We start from the raw sequence: 20,578 nt of genomic DNA, 5'->3' as shown, positions 1-20,578 counted from the left end.
CAGTGTGGTGTGGGTGATAGAGATTGGTGGAATGGGGGTCCAAGAACGGGGGGGGGGGGGGGGGAGGGGGGAGGAGCTAGGTGGGGTGGTACAGGTGCAACTGGACTCTGGATACAGAGGGTGAGGCTCAGCAGGGGATGGGAGTCCTGGATGCACAAGGGTTGCACCTCCCCATATAGACTCCTCTCCCTGCAGCTGAGGAAGAATGGGGACAGAAACTGGGGAGGGAGAGTGGGGAGGAAGGGGGAGAGGGTGTGTGCGCAGAGCTTCATACCACTGAGGGATGTTTCTGGGGGTGGGTCTGACCTGGCCCCAGCCCCTCACTGCAAGGGAAGAGAGTCCCATCCAACCCAGCCAGGACTAGCAGCTGAGCCCTGGGCAGGGTAGGAGCCACCAGCCCTGCAGTGATTTCTCTCTCCACCGAATGCTCTGGACACCTGAAACAATTTGCCCTGGTTGCTGGAGAGGGGTCATGTGACAGTTCTTGCAGCTTCCTTTTGCTTCCCCATCAGAAAGTAATTTTTCCTGCAGGGAAGCAGAGAGATCTACAGGGGACATGAATTCTGTGTGCGCGCAGTGGAACAGAATTCCCCCAGGTGTAATATTATACACAGTAAGCAACAAACAAAAAAAAGTCATCTTGGGTTTTGGTAGATCACAGTTTTGCATTACATCTTACATGCTAAATGCAAAGCTGTTTCTAAATAAGACCCTATTTAACAAGTTTTGACTAATCTGAATTGTCTTAAGCAATTAGTTTTCAAAGACAGAAGAGACTTTCATACAGTGTGATAAAAATTGTAGCCAAAAAGCTACTTATTTAGAAACAAATGACGTTTGTCCAAAATCAAAGTAGCTTCTTGATTGCGTAATGCTGTTTCTCCCAGCAGAGAACAAGTACACGCATGTGAATGATTACTCAGATATGCAAATTACATCCATATGGTTGTCAAATTGTTTTAATCTCCCTCAAAATGAAATGTATATTTTTGAAAGGCCTCAAAGGCTCAGCTTAATTGTTTATAAACAGTGTTGTTAACACACATTAGGTTTATTAATCATTACACTAGAACTACTTTGGTATAAAAATATTTTATTTTAATGTGATAAAAATATGTATTTAATGTTTCTATTCACATAACATTTGCTATTTCATAACATTAATGGTCCGCTTTTCCTAGCCCGCCTGAATTTTATTCAAGAGATTTACAGACAATTATTACTATCATTTTATATTTTTAAAAACCCCAGCGTTACAAGAGGCTGTACTAACTGATGTTTTATTATCAGGATTCATTTAACCTATAGATTTTTAATGAAGCCAGAAAAAGCAATTATTTTCTGATGATTCAGAATATCTTATTTCTTGAAGCATGTCTGTGGTTGACCACTTCTTCATTTGTTACCTGCAGCATGGCACCTTCCTGCCAAAGGAAAAAAAATAAAATAAAGTGTATCTGAAGATGTTTATCATGTATGTCTATCCATATTACCTATGGAAGAACTTCAGCAGTTTCAAAAATTATAAACAATTCATTCATGTGCAGAACACAAAACGAATACACCTATGGTTGGTTGTATACCCGTTCTTTAGGTGTGCAGCCTGTTTCAGGCGATGAAACCAATACAAAAAATAAACTAGGGGCTAGATTCTACCAATTTACACATGCTGAATAGCATATGAATGTAAAATCTTCCTGATTTCAATAAGAAGAGTGTAAGGGTGACAGAATCTGTTGCTAAGAGTTATTAGCGGTAAGAACTATAAAAGACAGTGGAAACCTCAGTATCCTAGCCAAATTCCAATTTAGGTAATAACATTCTGCATATACAGTATATAAAATTCCACCTGTAGTTACAACTGAAGACTTTCTCTTGCCCTCCTAAAGAAATACTATGCAGCATTAAAGAAGAATGGGTGTCATATTCCTTACGAGAGGTAGATGCATTTCAGTAGTGAAGAAAATTCTCTATTATATAAACAATCTAAAGTTTCTTGGGATCCTTCAGGGTGCAATGCGCTACATAAAATACTGTAGCCAGAATAGACAGATGCAGTACATTTCACTTCCAACAGCATTAACACTATTGTACAACTACTCTGTCTTCATTGCACTTGTAACCATCAAAATCCCCAAGAAAAATAAGAAGGTTGCAAAGTGTAAAGAACATTTTATGATTTAATTAACTTGCGACCTACCATTTTAACTACCAACATCGGGTATGGAACCCTTGCAAAACTTTACTAAGGGACACTTGCAGGTCTCATTTGTTCAACTGTAGCAGTGTACAGTAGCAGTAGTCTATGCTTGTCCATGGCTCATATCAAAGCTAGATTCCAGTAGGAAAAAAATATGTTAAGTAGCTGAAATTTAAGAAAACGTGATGTCAAAATTTAATACAAGAAAAATATAGGATTCACAAAATTCTCTTCAGTTGGTAATGGTTAACTCAATTCATTGCTATGTTAAACTACATATGATAACCACTATACTGAAAGAGACTGTCATATAGTATTAGTTTCTTGTTTTTGGAACATTAAGAAAGGAAAAGTAAATAAGATCTTACCTAAAGAAGTTTAACTGAAGCTTAGAACTATTTTGCTCTACACCCTCAGCCTTCGTTGGCATCCTTATAAAACTACGGTAGTTAAAGCTTTGCAGAAATACAGCGCAGCTTTTTAAGACTGGCTGAACTTAGTGCCGTTTTCAAGAGTTCTCTTGTACTAGACCTGTGTCCCTGGAAGAGTACCTCGCTGGGGATATTTCCTTTCCTTGCCATTGAAGAAGCAGCATCTAAAAGATCTAAAAAGGTGTTTCTCCTTGCAGAGATATCCCTTAAGTTATCTAGATATTTTAAACCTGATAATTTACAGACAACATACTTTTTCTGACCAGCATTTAATTTTACATGTACAACAAACAGCTTTGTATTATTTGTGGGACCTTATACTACCCACTCCTTGCCTTTACAATATTTTTTTAAAAAAAATAATCTATAATTACACAGTATTTCCTTTAGAATTATTTTATTAAATCAAATGTACAACAGCTTCTTAACTCTACACACGCACTTAAATTTTTTAAAAGGAAAACGTTATGTCTTATTACACCATGATCCTGGCTAATAGCTTTTCAAAACTTTGAGAAAAATCTTAAAAAAGGTTTCACATGTCACCTGAAACTTACAAATTTAACATTATCAAAGGAATGCTTCTACACTCTTACAAAGACCACTAGAAAGAAACAACAATTAAAAAGCTAAGAAACTGTCTCAAAGGCATTTTTACAATCCTTCCTCCACAGTAAGGTAATGTTATTAAATAATCCAATCCATTCACAAAATGGCTCTCTGCATCTGCTCTGGTGTCTTCTGCCATATCACTGCATATTTATGCATGACTGAGATAAGTGTTTCCTTAACATTGTTATTTCGATAACCTGAAGCTGTTCTGTTACCTCTGGGCTCTCATCCTCTCCTATTTATACAGTGAAGCCTGTTTCAACAGAAGTAAAGAGTAAAAAATAGGTTATGAAATTATCCATCTAATGAATTTTTAAAGGAAAGATAATATGATCCTAAAAAGCTTTTACTCCTGCAGCTAAGTCTCAAGAAACACTGCAATTTTAGCACTTATAAAGATACTTACCCATGGCAAGTTTGCAGAAGCTCAGTAACGGCTCCTCCCTCCATATCCACCACTTCCTCCACTGCCTCCTGGACCATAGTTTCCTGCATTTGTGGAACAACAGGATAGAGGACATATACATCTTTATTTTTTAAACCCAGGCACATTTACCGTACATTTACGAGAAGATTTATATTTGGTTTAATTCAAGATGACAATGTGCGCACCACCTTGAATATAAAGCTAACCTGTCTTTGTCTTCTATGAGAGATTATTCCCCCCCCGCCCGGGTAGCCACATTTTGAAAACAGAACACAAGATTCTTGCAGCAAGAGACATTCCAATGGTTTAAACATATAATCAAATAAGTAAAATAATGCTGCACTCTTGGGGCCTGATCCTGCAACATGTATTATGTGGGTACAGCAGTCCACCCACACACTACACCTTACAGAAGACTGGTCTGAAGTAAATTTCCCTTTGCATGCTTTCCACATGTAAAAGCATTACTTTTTTAGAAGCTGCTGACCAAAAAGAAAAAAAAGGCAGAAATTTTATAATGACCCTAATATGGGAGAGAGAAAAAACAAAGTTTAGTGGCGAGTGGCGAGTAGCGAGTTGGTGATAATTACTACCATAGTAAATAATCTGTTCACATCACCCTAACTAATGCTTAGGAATTTAAATAGGAGGCTTATTAAAAAAAATTAACCCATTGCCAAAACTAAATTATTGTCTGACTGATATCCCTATGACATTTACTAACACTAAAATTCAGGAAAGGCAGGGAGGAAGTGTGATATTACATCATATATCGTATTTTACAAACAAACAGACTTAATGTGCATGAAGTTAGTATCCCAAAACAAACTACATTGACTTGACCACTGAAAGTTCATATCTGACCCAAGTACAATCTGGTAAACAAACTATTAGTAAACATATTAAAAAAAAACAAAAACAAAAAAAAACCACACACACACACACACAAAAAAACACCATCACCACAAAAACTAACTGTTCCAGCTCTAAGAAAACTGGCCTTCACACCAAATAGTTATCTTGCTGTTTGAAATCACAGTTTTAATGCTGACAATTTATTTTTCTTTTGGGCGCACTCACAGATAACCACTACCACTCTTTGCACTACTGCTTACTGGCTCTAAAATTCTGCTGGCAAGTTGGATTTATAAAAGACTATGCAGCAATTCTCTACACAGATTAATCAGTACGTGTCCCCTGGTCTCTACAAAGGATCAAAGGCCACTGAAAAGTTTGGTCCCAATTCAACCCATGACATATACAATACCTCCACCATATGGTCCTCCCCCCATGTTCCTGCTACCACCAAAATTTCCACTCTTCATTGGACCATAGTTTGAGGGCTGTTGGTTATAGTTTCCAAAATCATTGTAGTTTCCACTTCCATAATTGCCTGTATTATTGACACAAAAAGAGCTAAATGTAAGAATTATTTCTCTGAGTTATTACAAACCTAACAAATCAAGATAAAAAAAACGAAAGAAAGAGGAGTGTGTCACTAAAGTCAATTATTTTTCTTCACTGACCACAGAAAATGGCATACTGGTTTTGACAACACTTATGAAGTCAAACGTTCTCAAGTCAATAATCTTGCTCAGGCTAGTCCAAAACTAAAACTTTCAGTTAAATGTTTTAAGCAAATGTATTACCTCCTCCATAGTTGTCATAACCACCTCCGTAGCCCCCACCCTGGTTGCCATATCCAGGTCCTCCACCACCATATCCTCCTCTTCCTCCTCCATAACCAGGACTACCTCCAAAATTGCCACCTATTATGAAATAAGCCTTTAAATAGTAACTTTACATTATAAAAAAGTCAGTTGTACTATTCCTCAGATTGCACAGTTGTTCTGCTAAAACTAAGATTTTAATTTTCTTCAGCATCAGTCTACTGAAGGACAAAAAGGCCAACAGGAAGTTTTGAAGGGTGATTTCTACAAATAGAAGTTTTTAAAGCTATATACTCCGCCTTAACTGTTTAGCCTGACTGCAGTTCTTGCCTAAGCATTAGAACAGAAATGTTACCAATGCATGATATTTAGGTCTAAAGAGATGTGGTTTTTCTTTACATAAATCCTAAATTTTACAGAAAGCTTAATAGTTTAGAAAAGCACTGCTTAGCAACACAGAGCCGGAGTTAACACTACATTTTCAAGTCTTTAAAAAGTCACTAACTTTCTTTACCAATTCTTTTGACAGACTTTCTGCGAAGTCATAAAGGAACACAAAACATTAGTATAGAAAGGAAAAACCTCAGTGTAAGACATGATTTTTTTACTAGGGTGAAGACTGAGTGTGCAGTTCAGGAATGGGGGAGAAAATCATACATAAGCATAAGCCATCAGGATGAACTAATTACTCTGAGTAGTGTGGCAAAAGTATTATATACTTCCAAAATGAGAAACATGGATTTGAATGCAAGAAGGCCTTAGGGAAAACCACCAGACTGGTTATGCTTGCATACATTTATCAGCAAGTGCAGGTATTTGGGTGTAGAATAATCTAGTACTGGAGATTAGGGCTGAAAAAGAAAATGAGAAAAACTGCAGATAGAAACACCAGGTTTTCACGGGCAGGAGATGAGGGAAGGCATGGTCATCCCTGGATGTATGGCAAACCACACAGTTAAAGACCAAGGATTAAAACACATCAGCAGTTATTTATTGTTCCTGAACCAGATCAATATGGCTCTATTGCTTAATATGATTAGTAACAGAAAATATAGAACCTTTTCAAGTATGAGAAGTTACAAAAACCCCACTAGCCTACACTAACCTCCTGGTCCTCCACCATATCCATTGTATCCATCACCAAATCCACGACCACTTCCATATCCATCTGTTGGAAATAAGTATTTCTTTTAGTTCATCTGTACGGAACTAGAAAAGTTTACTCTTAATAGTGAGCTGGAATTTTTAAAATATATAAAGATGTCACATCAATTTTAAAAATTTAAAGCAAGTTATAGTTATTTAAAAAAAATTCACAAAAAACAGTTTACTTTTAAACCTACAAATTCAGTACCAAGCTGACGCTGTGTGTATGTCCGTTTCAAGAACTGGTGTCACAAATACCATATTTGAGTTCAACTCTTGCAGGAGAAACATAATACCCTAAACACAGATCATGAACTTTCAATATTATAAATTGCTGTATTAATCTGAAATACAAATTTCAAAATGTAACTGTAGTTTCCAAACTGAGACTAACCTTCTTTAAGAATAAATAAAATCACTTTGGCGACTAGTATTTCTCTTATTTTTAGCCTTAATTTTTTTCTGACCCACAGCCATTTCTAGGGGGTATATATGAGAAAAGTATAATGGACTTAAGAAAATATTTTAAGCTTTCTGGTCATTTGAATTTAGAACTTCAGACATATGCACCCTAAACCAAGAAATGTGCATCTGTCAGAAACAAGGCATACAACCATCACCTTAAATAATCTTCTTCTCTTAAAGTGGAGTTGCATTTCTGGACCTGAACTGAAGATAGTCAAGGTAGCAGTTTCCTGGTTGCCAATTACTTACTAAAGCTCACTCTAAAATTGTAATAATTTACTTTAGCAATTATATTACTTTGTATACATTCTCTAAAATGGACCACTTTTGCTTTTTTCTTTATAAAAAAACTTCTGATTACTTCAGACAAGGTCACAGTGCTTCTTTGTATTAAGTGAACTAACACCTCAAAAACACTGACTTCATAAATTTATATAGATTCTTTTCCATTGTTATTTCTAATCACAAAGATTAGTTTCTTTTTAATAAGAGGTTTGTTATTAGTCTTTTCTAAAAGAAGTTTTTTGTTGCCAATACTACAGTAGATGATAGTAACCCACAGAGCAAACTGAAATCCAAAAGAAAAAAAAAAAAAAGTGATAAGCCTGGTAGCCTTACCAGATCCACCTCTGAAGTTGCTTCCTGGTCCTGGACCAAAGTTGCCACCGCCTCCACGCGAATCCCCAAAGCCGAAGTTACCTGGGATGGATTTTAGATTCCTGTTAACGTACGTATTATAGGAAAACTTTGAACCCAAGAGTATGAAGTGAAACTCAAATACCTCCTCTTCCACTCCTAGAACTTTGAACTTCTTGCATTTCTTGTCTAGATAAAGCTTTTCTTACTTCTGCATTATGGCCATTGATGGTGTGGTATTTCTGCACTGTAAATCATAAATTTAAGAAGAAATTACACACAGTAAATGTTGCTTCTGGAGTTTAACTCAGGAATGGCTAAACTGCCAAAGAGAAAATAATTTTTCCCTCCTCACATTTTTGCAATACCAATTCCAATCATCCAGAAGTTATAAAGATGTCAGGATAATTTCAGGTAGTATTATTACATGATCCCATCAAATTTATAAATGGAAGATTCAAAACGAAGGCCATGTTCCTACAAACATTTATGCATGTAATTAATCCAATTACATTCAAAAACTTACTCACATGCTTATGTGTTCTCTGTATCGGAACCTTAAGTAGCAATATTGTTAGATGAAATTGTGGAATGAAGTTTACTTACATACAATTTTATCCACAGGATCATGGTCGTCAAACGTAACAAAGCCAAAACCTCTCTTTTTGCCAGATTGTCTATCTGTAATTATTTCAATAGTGTCAATTTTCCCATATTCCTCAAAGTAGTCTCGAAGGTGGTGTTCCTCAGTATCTTCCTTAATTCCACCAACAAACAGCTTTTTCACAGTAACATGAGCACCAGGTTTTCCAGATTCCTTGAAAGAATTAAAAAATATTTTTTCCAAAACTATTAGTGGAAGAGAGAGTTTTGCATATGGACTCTTTAGCAAGATCTTAAAGACAACCAACTTGAAATCTAAATCAATTTCAAGAAGTGAGTTTATAGTGTTTTCAGATAAACCGTATTATCTGGAATGCCTCTGCCTTTTTTTTTTTAATTTTACAATCATTTTTCTATTTTTTAAAGCAACTACCTCTGGTTGCTATGCGAAAAGCTCTAAACAAGCAAGAGGGGAAACGGACTATGCTGCAGAAAGCGTAATCAAAAGAAAAGTTAAAAAAATAGATCAATATATTTTGATAAAACTGAAATGTTAAGAGAAATCTCATTTACTTGCAAGAATAGCAAGGAACAAATTTTCCAGACAGAACTGTGATCTATAAACTGACTGGGTCCTTTTCATTTTAACTGATTATACTCACATTCCAGACAACTTCATTTAATTTGTCTACCTATCTTTTAACTGCCAGACAACTTTAGGTGAAATCCTGGCCCCACTGAAGTCACTAGCAAAACTCCAGTTGTCTTCCATGAGGCCAGAATCTCATCCTTGATCTCTAGTCTCAAAAAGAACAGCTCCCCAAATGCTTCTTCGACTAGGATACCCAACCTACAACACTATGGATTAAACTTTTGATATTTAAGCCCCCACCAATGCAGTAGTCACTCAACCTAAAAAACTGAAATGGCTTCTGTCAATCAAGTCCTAAATTCAAACTGGCACAAGTCATCGTCTACATGTGTACTGCTGCAAAGCTTCTAAAAGTGGTAACAAGGAGAAAGGAAAAAGGCATGTGCCCCTAACCAGAGACTCTTAATTACAAAAAAAAGTAAGCATTGAAATGTCTATCAGTAAGAATACGCTAGGTTTCAGAGTAGCGGCCGTGTTAGTCTGTATTCGCAAAAAGAAAAGGAGTACTTGTGGCACCTTAGAGACTAACCAATTTATTTGAGCATAAGCTGCATCAGATGAAGTGAGCTGTAGCTCATGAAAGCTTATGCGCAAATAAACTGGTTAGTCTCTAAGGTGCCACAAGTACTCCTTTTCCTTTTTAAGAATAAGCTAGTTTCTTGCCAAATCAGGGACATTAATCTTTCATAAAGTAAAAAGCCTCTTTGCTTTTCAGTACTTTGCTCACCTCTCTGGCTACTGCTCGTTTTGGCTCAACTACCCTTCCATCAATTGAGTGAGGTCTTGCAGCCATGGCTGCATCAACTTCAGCCATAGAGGAGAATGTTACAAAACCAAACCCTCTCGATCGTTTGCTTGCAGGATCCCTCATCACCTGCAAAAAGAAATCAGGAAGTTTTACTGTTTCACTACTAAGTTTTCATACTACCACTAAGTATAAACAAGGCTCTTTGTTTTCAGTTTGACAAATTTTTACTGAAAAACTTCCCAGTTTTACAAACACTGCTATTTGGTTTTTAATCAATTTTCACCTAAATTTTGGACCACTCAAATACATGAAAATACTGATGACGTTAAGAAAATGCAATACATTAGATAGATATGTTACTAATAAGTTAGTCGAAGGGTAGATCTATGCTACAGCTGTGCCACTATAGCGCCTTAGTGCAGATGCTTCCTACATCAACCAAAGGGTTTTTCCATCGATTTTGTTAATCAACCTCTCTGAAAAGAATTCTTCCATTGACCTATCTGCATCTACTGTGGAGGTTAGGTAACTGTTTCATGGGGCATAAAATTTTTCACACCATGAGTGATGTAGTTAAGTCAGTCTAATTTTAGACGTAGACCAGGCCTCAGTGTAAATGTGAAGCTGTCTGTTAAAGTAAGACAATGTAGTGGAAGATTAAACACCTGCCTCTCTCTGTGTGTGTGTTCAAGTTGTAAAAAAACAAAAACAAAAACAAAAAAAAAAGCCAGAACCTTTTGGCTCCAGCAACCTGCTCCAGGCGGAGATTAAACCTTCTTTTACTTTAAATACTCTTATGCGTCTCTATTTGTCGTCATCCCCCCTTTTTTTCCTGTCCTCCTATCCCTCAAAGGATAACTTCACAGTTGGGGGGGGGGGGGGTGCACCAATTTTTACCCCTTTTGTATATTTTGTAATGAACACCAATAGATTTCTGAGAAATTTAAAACCAAATAAAAACCAAAAGTGAGGGCCTTGAACAGAATCAGCCTACTTATCTTTAATTTAGATTTTCCCTGCTTTCTACACAAAAGCAGGTATTTTAACCCAATTACTCATGATTAAAGTATCTGAACTGTATAATTCTGCATTACAGTGAAAACTTGGCTTTACCCTCCATCATGCATATTGTTCATGAAACTGTTGACTTCAACCGCAATTTATACATAAAGCTTTCTAAAGATCTCACATGAAGCATACAGGGATCAACTAGATGCTTCCATTTGCCCTCTTATTAAAATGCTACCCTTCCCAACATACATAATGCAAAGTTAACTTGTGGACCTCTGCAAAAAGAGAAGACTGAGGCCAAGAGCCACAGGTGTCTGGGTTATGTAAGTACTCACCAATTTATATTTTCAGTTAAAATTCTAAATACTTCAACATACGTCACAACAGTAATCTACTGCTATTCCAATACTTCAGAAAATGGTATGCAATTTTTACCAAAGTTTTTAAGTCCACATTATCAGCATACATTAGCACACGCAACTTACCACACAGTCTGTAAGTTTCCCCCATTGCTCATAGTAGTTTCTCAAACTTTCTTCTGTTGTTTCAAAGCTCAAGCCACCAATGAACAGTTTGCGAAACTGCTCCTTTTCTCTCTAATTTAGAGAATATAGTATTAATATCATTTGCAATTCTCCCATACTACTGTTTAATGTCAGACTAAGTCTTCAGACATGTTCACAAATGTCAATGAATACTCATTTTCAACAAAAGATTGTGCTTATCTGAAGTTTATTATTGCCATTCAATACAGACCCATATATTATAAAAAAGTAGCTCTTTACAATTTCAGAGGGTTTTTTAAAATTACCTTCCTTCCCCTCACAAATATATTAAAAATTAAAATTAGGTTTTAAGTACTCTTAGAACTGGAGAAATGTCCACTGAAATGCCATCAAGTTTTCCTCCTTGCAACAGCGTCTTCTTAAAAACCCCCCATAGATTATAATAGATGAGCTGTGTGGTCTCTTTACAAAATCAGATTAGAAGATATCGATTTATGTTGTTCATTCCAAAATGCAGACTATTTTTTTTAAATATAAAGAAGTGTTTGTGCTGGAATTGATGTTCACCAATACAAACCAGAAAAGGAGAAACAAGCTTCTATATGAGGCATACACAAAATGGGGGTGGGGGAGCGTCTTTTGTAATCAAATAAAAACTTATAGGCTCAGACACCAAAAACCTTAAGCTATTAAATAAATCTTTCATCAATTCATTCACATATGGACAATTAAAGCTCTCATGAGGTACATATTAAGGAGCTTTGGGAGTTTTGCCATTGACTTCAATAGGAGTAGGATAAGACCTCAAGTGGGAAGCCGCTTACTTTTTTTTCCTCATTGTATCTTAAGTACTCTTCCAAGACAGACATTTCTACATTTACTGTTGAGGTTTATTTTGTATCAAAAGAGGCTTGAAAATTGTGGCCATGCCTATCCCAGGCAAAATTTACACAAAACAAAAAATAAAAAAAAAAGGAGACTACATATTCTGAACTAGTGTTATACACATAGGCTAACTCTGACTTGATACATACTCAGTTAAAAAAAAACAAACTTTAAAAAATCAGGCATACAATAAAGGAAGTAGGTATTTTAGAGTAAGATATAGGGGCTGTTTTCTGGGAAAGTTACGTGAAGGCAAACAGATTTTATGTTTTGCAGTTCTAAGCAACAGTAAGCTCTCATATACTTTATTTTACCTGCTTTTCAATAGTTTAATTTTTTAAAAGATCTAGCCTTCACAAAGGCAAATTTACCTTTTGCTAGTCAGGTGATGAAGGCCATCAGAAAACTAAGGTATATACCAAGGGTGGCCAAAGGAAGGCTCACAAGCTGTATACAGCACTTTTGCACTAAGGGCAGCTTACTGAGCCCCCCACCATCCTCCACCTACCAGACTAGGGCAAAGGGAGTTTGGGGCTTCAGCCCTGTGAGAAACGCCTGTCAAGGCTCAGAGCTTCAGTAGGAGTGGGATTTAGGCAGGTGCACCTGGCGCTCAAACTTCTGAAAATTATAGTACATGGCTTGGAGGGTCAGTAAGTTTGGCCACCCCGGTATACAGTACATTAAATATTGTATGATACTGAAACAGCAATATATAAAGAGGAGGAATGAAAGCAATTCATCTTAACAAAATGGCCAACAGCCGAAGTTTATTGAATCAGGGACAATTTTCATGGCGTGTACTACGTTTAGCATGATGGTACCAAGATGCCAAGATGCTACCACAAAACAAATAGCCAAAGTTATGAAGAGCTCAATTAACAACTGAAGAGTTTATTATGAAATTGGAGAAGAATCACTACCTTGGAAAGGAAGCAGCTATTAGCACAATTAGAAGTTTCAAGTCAGTAAAAATATCCAGAGCAGTTAACACCATCAAAAAGATGGAATGAATGCCTTGTCACACTGGTTTGCCCCAATACTGGATACTTAATTATTCCCTCACAATATTCTGCTTACCCACTCACTTGGGTAAGTAATTTTGAAAGGCTAGATTCTTCTTCCTTTAGAATCATCATGTTTAGGATGAAGAGACACTTATTAATGGTAAATTTGGGGAATACCGATAAATTTTAGTGGGTTATTTTCAAGTCTTCAAGAACATGAGAGGATTGGCTTGGTCAAATTTGCTCCAATACAGAATTTGTAAAAACTGAGGTTTTACACACACTTCAATTTTTTTTATTTTAATAGGAATAGCTTCAAAAAAATCTTGTATATATTATACTGCCAACAATGGAGCACTGGACTAGGGTACAAGAACCTAATAATATTGAACAGAATGAGATTAACAAAAGCGTAGCTGGCTAATCTGTTTCACTATTCATGTTGAGAGAGAGAAAAGGTAGTCTAACAGGTCATCAAAAACTAACACTGAGCATTTGAGAAAATACTTAAGATTTTTTTTTTAAAATAGTTTTAAAAGCAGTATCCCCTTCAATTTTTTTTCCAGTTGAATTTTCACACTGACCAATAAAAGAAAGCTTCTTGATTTTGCCTAAAGCAAGACTTCCATAGTGTGCCCCAATAGCTAAACGAAATTGGAGAAAGAATACCAAATCTGCTTTTGATATAGCTGCATATCCTGCTGCCTTTCTCAGGCTCTACAGTCAGTAGGTAGGTTTGCAACAACGATGTAAAAAGTTTTACTGTTCAATTTTATCATTCTAGTTACTTTACTGCACTGCTGCAAAACAATCTGCAAAGCCTGAGGAAAGCAACAGGCACACAGAGAGTTATCAAAAGTTGATTCAGTACTAACCCATATACAGGCCCCCAAAATCCCCCCCCCTTTAAAAAAAAAAAAAAAAAAAAAAAAAAAGGCAAAAAAACCCCCACACTACTCAAGTTGCGAACAATTGAAAGAGAAGGAATGGGAAGATAAAGGACTTGAATCTACCATTAGTGAATGGGAATATTTGGGCCACTACATTATGATATAAGGTATTTGCATAATTTTATTTTTCACAAAACACCCTCCTACCTCAAACTCCTAACTGGAGTATTTGGCAGAAAAGGAATGCTAACGAAACAGATCAAATCACTATCATTTGGCATGCTAGCAGACTACCAAACCAGGTATTTTTAAGTTACATGTATTGGCAACAGATGATCTTCAGAAAGTATTTCAAGCCCTGTAAATAATTACTAGAATAAGCAGTGTTGTGGTAGCCATGTTGGGTATAGGATGTTTAGAGAGAGGAGACCAGACAACAGAAGTTGGTCCAATAAAAAGATAGTGCCTCCCCACCTTTTTTACGTACTAGAATCTATGACATGACACTTCTCATTATCTGCAGAACACTTGGTAACTAGTTTCTTGCAGGACAGCTAAAAATTATATACAATTTTGTAATATTTTCACCATACAAGCAATATGTTACTGAGACAAGAGGCAGCCAGCATGACCGGGAAGGAAAAAGGAGGTAGCCCAGTAAACAGCCTTGTTCCCCTGTTAAACTGATGTTTGCACAATTAAAGTTTGAGATTATATGCAAATAACTGTTTCAGCCAAAAGGAAAAACAACAAAAAACCACAACAAATAATGCATGTCACGCCCTAAAAATAAAGTAAGTTTCAGTACTAAAGTTTTCATGCTGTGACCACACACTTCCATTAAGGATAAGCTACAGAAATAATATTCTGAAGTTTGCCATTGGAGTCTCAACTCTTTAATGGCAGTGTAGTACATCAAAAATAGCATGTCCCACCCAAAGTACAGTACTGACTTGCTCAAATACTTGATGCTGTGCCGTGCCATGCCATGCCCTGCCTTGGATGGCTCATGGACTTGGAGTTTTGAGACTTCTAGGGAGTGAAGGGGGAAGAGGGGCACACAGATTACTCTGCTGCTGACAGAAACTTACTTCCCACCAGTAGACTCTTTACACTAGGGAGCTCTGTCAGCATAACTATACTGGTCTAATGTTTGTAGTGAAAAGTAAGGCCTAAGTCTCATATGGCAACTTAAAAGAAACCCTTCAGATAAAATCAAATACCATCAATTAATACCAAAGTTAACATTAATTGGTATAAAATACACATGACACAAACCATCTGACGGTTTTCCCACCTTCTATGATACTCTTGGTGAAAACTCCCCCCCCCCCCCCCAATTATAATAAAATAGGGTATAAGTGGTCTTTAAAGCTTCCCATCACGCATCCTCCCCTCACAGGAGCAAATGATAGGTAAGATTTTAATGAGTAACTAGGAGTCTGCCAGTTCTGAGATTATATTATGTCCCACGAATCTGCAAAGGGGTGGGGAAAATGTGAAACCTCTATTTGAGAAGACAGAGTCCAATCACAAGGAATGTGTTTTATAAAAAAACAGCTACAGAGGCAGGGAAAGAATGGCTCTGAACTGTTGCAAACTCAAGCAGGTTAAGATCATAATCAGCAAAAATGGCGGCCAGAGATAGGAGAGCGGAAGCTTCTGATCAACATCCGACAACTGGGTGCCCGCCAAAAAAAGGAGCGCCGAGGGATGAGGCCCCAACGGGATTGGGGGGGGGGGGGTCAGATTCCCCATTCCCCCAACACCGCGCAGACTCTACTCAAAAGGAGCTAGTCGTATTCGTGTGTGACTCCACGAGTCCTCCTCGGCGTCCCCACCCAACGCGGCAGCGGGACTGGCGCCGCAAAGGCCTGAGATCATCAAGCGCAAAGCGGCGGCCGCGCCGCGCCCGCCATGTGGCAGCGCCGGGAGACAGGGGCAGCCGCCAGTGGCCAGAGAAGGAAAATGGTTGCTGCTTTGGGGCGCGCGCCCACTCTGGGGAGAGCGATGCCGCAGAGAAGGGGAAAATCTTCTCTGGCCGGCCGCGCGGGTTCGGCTACGACCGCTCCACCAGCCCCCCACCCTCGGGAACAGGGCCCCGGCTACCCCCGCTCTCCCTCGGGCCGGAACAGAACTAGCTACCGCCCTTCTCAGCCAACGCACCGGCTCCCAGACCCCCCCCGTCCCGTCACAGAGAGATGCTGCCCCAGGTAACGGGGCCGCTCCACTCAGCGCACCCTCCTCTCCCTACCCGCCACTCCTCTCAGCTATTTCACGGTGGAGGTTCCCTACCGCAGGACCCAGCCGCCTCCCCTCCCCGGCCCATTCACCCCTCCCCCTCGTTACCGCCATTACCATCTGTGCCTCCCCGGCCTGATCCCGGCGCTTCGCAGGGCCAGAGAGAGACCCGGTTCGCTTACTGCCCTCCATGGTCACCCCTAGGGCGCACGCGGCTCGCTAGCGCAACCGGAGCTCGGTTAAACGGTCTGTCAGGCGGCTCTAGGACTCGCCTCCGCTTGCGCTGTTGCCGCAGCGTATACCCCCGCCTCCCTGTGCTGCGCACCAGCCCAACCGCCGCCGGCGCTTCCAGAACCTTCCTTCCCCTCTAACGTCTCTGCTACGGAAAACCACCAAGTCTCGCCCACTGCGCCACCAAGCGCATCAGCTAACGGGAAAGTTGCAACTACTAGAGCTGCGCTAACAGCGTACGGGTTTACGAATAAGTATTTTATTACGCAAAGGTACTAACTGCAACAAACTAAAACACACCTTTCGCAGCTGTACAACCCAAATTTGCGTACCATACACCTCATGGTCTACGTAACCCTGTTTGAGAATACGACCCAACCTTTCTAGTAATGGCTGCCTTAACTGTTACGTCTTTTTAAATGCATCGCCACGCAGTGGTCCGTCCCTCGCTCCCCTTCCCACTCATAGCGGTCTCTGGCTGTTTTGACCTCGACTCGAATTAAACACCCCCAAGAGCGCCCGCAGTTCTGCGGGATGTTTGTGTTTCAATAACGTAGAAAAAAATTCAGCAACGCCGTTAGCAATGGCTTTTTCCGGAAAAAGCCGAAGCAGGCGTCGTCGTGGACCTACTCCACGTCGGCACTGCCCGGAAAAGAACGAACTGACGCAAACCGTGATCCGATCCGCTTCGGCAGTTTCCGGGAAGAGCCGAAACAGGAATCATCGCCTAAAATGGCTTCTTCGGTAATTTCCGGCAAAAAAAAGCCGGAAAGCCTCTGGTGGCCGAAAAAAGCCGAAGCTGCTCGGCTCGGGGGTCTGCTCCAGCTTCGGGTTTTTTCCGGAAATTGCCGAAGCTGCGCGGAGACTGATCCCCTCGCAGCAAGAGAGATATAATTAGCCAAAGGTCTCCTTTTCCCCCACCTGTGGTGCAGGCAGGAGCCAGTGGGCCAAACCCGGAGCGCACTGGGTGTGCACCCCCGAGATCCCCTTTGTTGGCGGGTTGGCACCTTCGCCTCTGGCGGCCTGGGAGGAAGTGATAAGTGGCCAGATTTTGGCGCCAGCACTGAGACGCCGCCAGCCGGGCCCGCGAGCAAACGAGAAGAGTAGACCCCGCGGTAGCCAGCTCCTCGCACAGCGGCCCCGCCACAAAGGGTGAGTGCAGCCCCCGCCTCGCCGGGGAAATGGCGCTTCGGCGGCTCCCCTCCCCCCGCGCCGAGCTCAGTGGGGAAATGGCCGCGGTCTGCCACCGCCCGCCCTCGGCAAAGTGGCCACATGGCCCCATCTTCCCCCCTCCCCCCACTGGGCAAAGGAGTGAAGCGCCCCGAGCTCCTCTACTTGCCCCCCCTCCCCGCGCGGGAGCCGCATCGCCCCACCAGCCCCCACGTTCTCCTCCGTCACCGAACCCCCCAACCCTCCGCCAACAGCCCCTCGGCCGACGCGGGGCCTCTCCCCCGCCGGCGCTGCGCTCGGGCGCTGGGCCCGTCCCGCCTCGGAGCCGCGCCCAGGCAGAGGCTGGCGGTGGCCGTTCGCCAGGCCGCCATAGCGCGCTCTCAGGGGGGCCCGGGACTCACCCAGTCGCTCTCTCTGTCTCCGCGAGGCATCTTGCTTCGCCCAGGCGCTCGCTGAGGCCGCGTCCCCGTGTTTCAAGCTACCGTCTCGGAGAGAAGCCCTGGCTGGCCCCCCTCTCGCTCCCGCACTGGCGACACGGTAGCAGCAGCGGCGGCGGCAGGAGGCTGCAGCTAGCGTGTAGGCGGCGTTGTGCGCTGTGCCCCGCCGCCAGCCAGCGCGCAGCTCAGCGCTCACACCCCGCAGTAGCCGCCCCAGCCGCTGCCCCCACCCCCTCAGATGTCGCTGCTGCTCAGTGCGCGCAGGGAGCAAGGAGGAGACGGGAAACCCGAGCCGCCGGGCACCATTGAAGTCTGTATCCTTCTCTCTTTCTCTCGTTTCCAATTTAACCTCGCTGTGAATTGGGCAGCGCCCCAAATCCCTTGCAGCTGGGCTCGTGTTTGGTGTAACTGCAAAGGTCCTGCCCCCCGCCCAACGCCGCCACCGCTGCCCGCCTTTAGCAGCCACCCCAGCTGAAGGGAAGTGGCGGCGCTGGGCGGGAGAAAAGGGAGCTGAGCCCCGGGATCTCTAGTGGGTGCCTCTCCCCCGAGGTAGGAGGAAGGTTCTTGGGCCTCGCCGTGGTGCAACGCGAGGGGTGTGGGGAGGAGAGCGGTTAGACGCTGGGGGGCCGCCTGGGGAGACGCGGTAGCACCCAGCGTGGAGGCGGAGTGGGCGCGTTCAGCAGACAAAGCGAAGCCCCCCGCATGGGGGGTGGTTTTTCCGCCGTCCGCCTGGCTTAGCCTTGGAGCGCAATGGTCGTGCTTCGCGAGGGGGCAACGTGGCGCTGGGAAGGGGCCGTCGCTCTCTCTTCAGGGCGGCTGTGTGAAATGGTGGCGGGCGGCTTTGGGCAACGCACATGACTTGCCGGGTCCGGCTGTCGTGTGGCCACAGCTGTTCCCTCCCCCACAAGGGGAAAGGGGCGCAGGGCTTCCCCCTCTATGTTGGGCTGCAGTTTGTCCCTACTCCGTGCAAAACCGCCAGATTTGGCTCGCCTAGTCCCGTTAGGTCACCCAGGCCTTTTATGTGCACCCACCACAAGCCTGTGGTGCAGCCTTACCCCTTCATTTCTCTACCACGGGCCTTTGTTTCCCTCCCCTCATTTCAATGGAGACAAGATGAGGTGCCCAGCAGCAGGGCCCAACCCTCACCCTCTGCCCGCCCCCCACCGGATTTGGCTACGATACCACCTCTCTGGCTGCCAGGAGATGAGAATTGGGCGGGATTGCTGAGTCAAAGGCCTCTTCTGGCCTTTAATAAAGGTTTACCTTTGTCTTGCTCATTTTGTAGTTTCCAGGGATGGGTGGTGAAATCTGTGCCCAGAGGTGATTAGTGTGAGAAATTGTATGGGAAAGGGGATGAGTTTGCTTCATCCAGACCATATGTTTGTACAATCTGTTTAGGTTAATGAAATGTATATTTCTTAATTAAGCATTTTAGTCTTCAATATACAATGTGTGCAATTTGGCAGAGTTAATGTCTGTATTAGCCTTAACTCTTACCTTCTGATCCTTAAATTTGCAACATTACAATTGCTTTAACATAATCTACAGTTTATATGTATTTCTTGCTGTGTCAAGGTTACTGGTAACTCACTACTATGTTACACTACAGATACTTAGCTGTTGCTAATTAAAATCTAACTTTTGCATCTTGAAAATGCTTTTAAATATCTCTTGGTTAACTGCTAGAATCCGAACACTTTTATCCCATTGGGTTTAAGGAAATATATATCCTAATGGTTCTCCCAGCCTCTCTCTGAAACATCTCTGCTTTATGCTGGTGGAAGGACATTCTTGTAACCCTTCCTACACAATCAGTAGCAAAAGTGATGGCTAGCATAATGGTGTGTTTGTGGGTTGTCAGAGAAACTAGTAATCTAGTTCTCTGGATTTAATCCACATTTGAAATGTTATGTGCAGTGAACACATGGGGGTTGGAACAAGGACCATGATTGTATTGGGATGCCTTTCGCTGAGTAATGTAAACTTCCTTTTAATTGTCATGCATTTTTCTAGTAAAAGCTCTGCAAGTCTGCAATAAAAATGGCCTCCAATAAAACTACATTGGTAAGTTCATGAGCACCTAAAATATATAAGGATTTAACCGAAGTATTTTTCTTCAAAATTATAACTTGGCATCTCCATGTAGAAGATACATCCACATCTCTCCTCCCCAGCATTATTCTGACTAAAATCTCAGATCCAGAAAGTAAGGCTAATAGAAAGGACATTAACTTTGGCTTAAATAAAACTGCCATCTTACAAACAAAACAAAAGAACGTCTCTCTTTAATGGAGGTCTGTGCTCCAGTTCAGCTCTCTGACTTAAAGTGAAGATTGTTTAATAACCTTTAACAGAAAACACTTTGAATTTTTTAGTCTCCTTTCAGCACCCCATGTAATTCATTGCCTATTTAAAAAGGGCAAAAACATATTCATTTTAACTTCTCCTTAGTCGTTAAGGGAAAAATTATTGCAACTACAGGAACAGTACTATTACCTAATACTGATGTGACGGGGCATAGTTAAGATTGCTGTTGGAACTATTACTAGTAAATAACAATTCACTTTGATTTCAGAGGAGCAGAGATTATTAAATGTCTCCCCCACCTGGACC

The 20,578-nt window shown here is 41.5% G+C and overlaps 2 protein-coding genes across 22 annotated transcripts in view; one reads left to right on the top strand and one right to left on the bottom strand.

Moving 5' to 3' along the window:
- Positions 1–1,076: 1,076 nt before the first annotated feature.
- On the bottom strand, positions 1,077–18,070 carry HNRNPA2B1 (heterogeneous nuclear ribonucleoprotein A2/B1). 11 transcript variants are annotated; one of them, XM_043541026.1, is made up of 13 exons: positions 17,930–18,070; positions 11,087–11,197; positions 9,570–9,716; positions 8,194–8,404; positions 7,733–7,834; positions 7,570–7,650; positions 6,446–6,508; positions 5,320–5,439; positions 4,938–5,063; positions 3,650–3,732; positions 2,569–3,496; positions 2,201–2,331; positions 1,077–1,424 (listed from the first exon to the last, which is right to left on the bottom strand). In XM_043541026.1, the coding sequence occupies exons 1-10, from the start codon at positions 17,957–17,959 to the stop codon at positions 3,671–3,673; spliced, it is 1,053 nt and encodes a 350-aa protein (XP_043396961.1). In that variant the 5' UTR covers positions 17,960–18,070; the 3' UTR covers positions 1,077–1,424; positions 2,201–2,331; positions 2,569–3,496; positions 3,650–3,670. The 11 variants fall into 11 exon arrangements, with proteins under 11 accessions (XP_043396961.1, XP_043396959.1, XP_037746436.1 ...); XM_043541024.1 differs by lacking the exon at positions 17,930–18,070 and adding an exon at positions 16,245–16,580; XM_037890508.2 differs by having other exon boundaries at positions 2,201–3,496.
- CBX3 (chromobox 3) overlaps positions 17,189–20,578 on the top strand; it is a 17,378-nt gene continuing 13,988 nt past the window's right edge. The window contains exons 1-3 of one of the 11 annotated variants that reach the window (XM_043541033.1): positions 17,189–17,466; positions 17,497–17,510; positions 19,979–20,029. In XM_043541033.1, coding sequence (XP_043396968.1) covers positions 20,006–20,029 — 24 coding nt within the window. In that variant the 5' untranslated portion in view covers positions 17,189–17,466; positions 17,497–17,510; positions 19,979–20,005. Of the gene's footprint in view, positions 17,511–18,136; positions 19,223–19,518; positions 19,548–19,978; positions 20,030–20,578 lie in introns of those variants that run through there. The other 10 variants (XM_043541035.1, XM_037890510.2, XM_037890509.2 and 7 more) reach the window with 10 other exon arrangements.

The sequence above is a fragment of the Chelonia mydas genome, chromosome 2 (assembly GCF_015237465.2).
Source record: "Chelonia mydas isolate rCheMyd1 chromosome 2, rCheMyd1.pri.v2, whole genome shotgun sequence".
NCBI lineage: Eukaryota > Metazoa > Chordata > Testudines > Cheloniidae > Chelonia > Chelonia mydas.
Note: the sequence above shows the minus strand (reverse complement) of the source record. Positions and strands in the feature narration are given on the sequence as shown.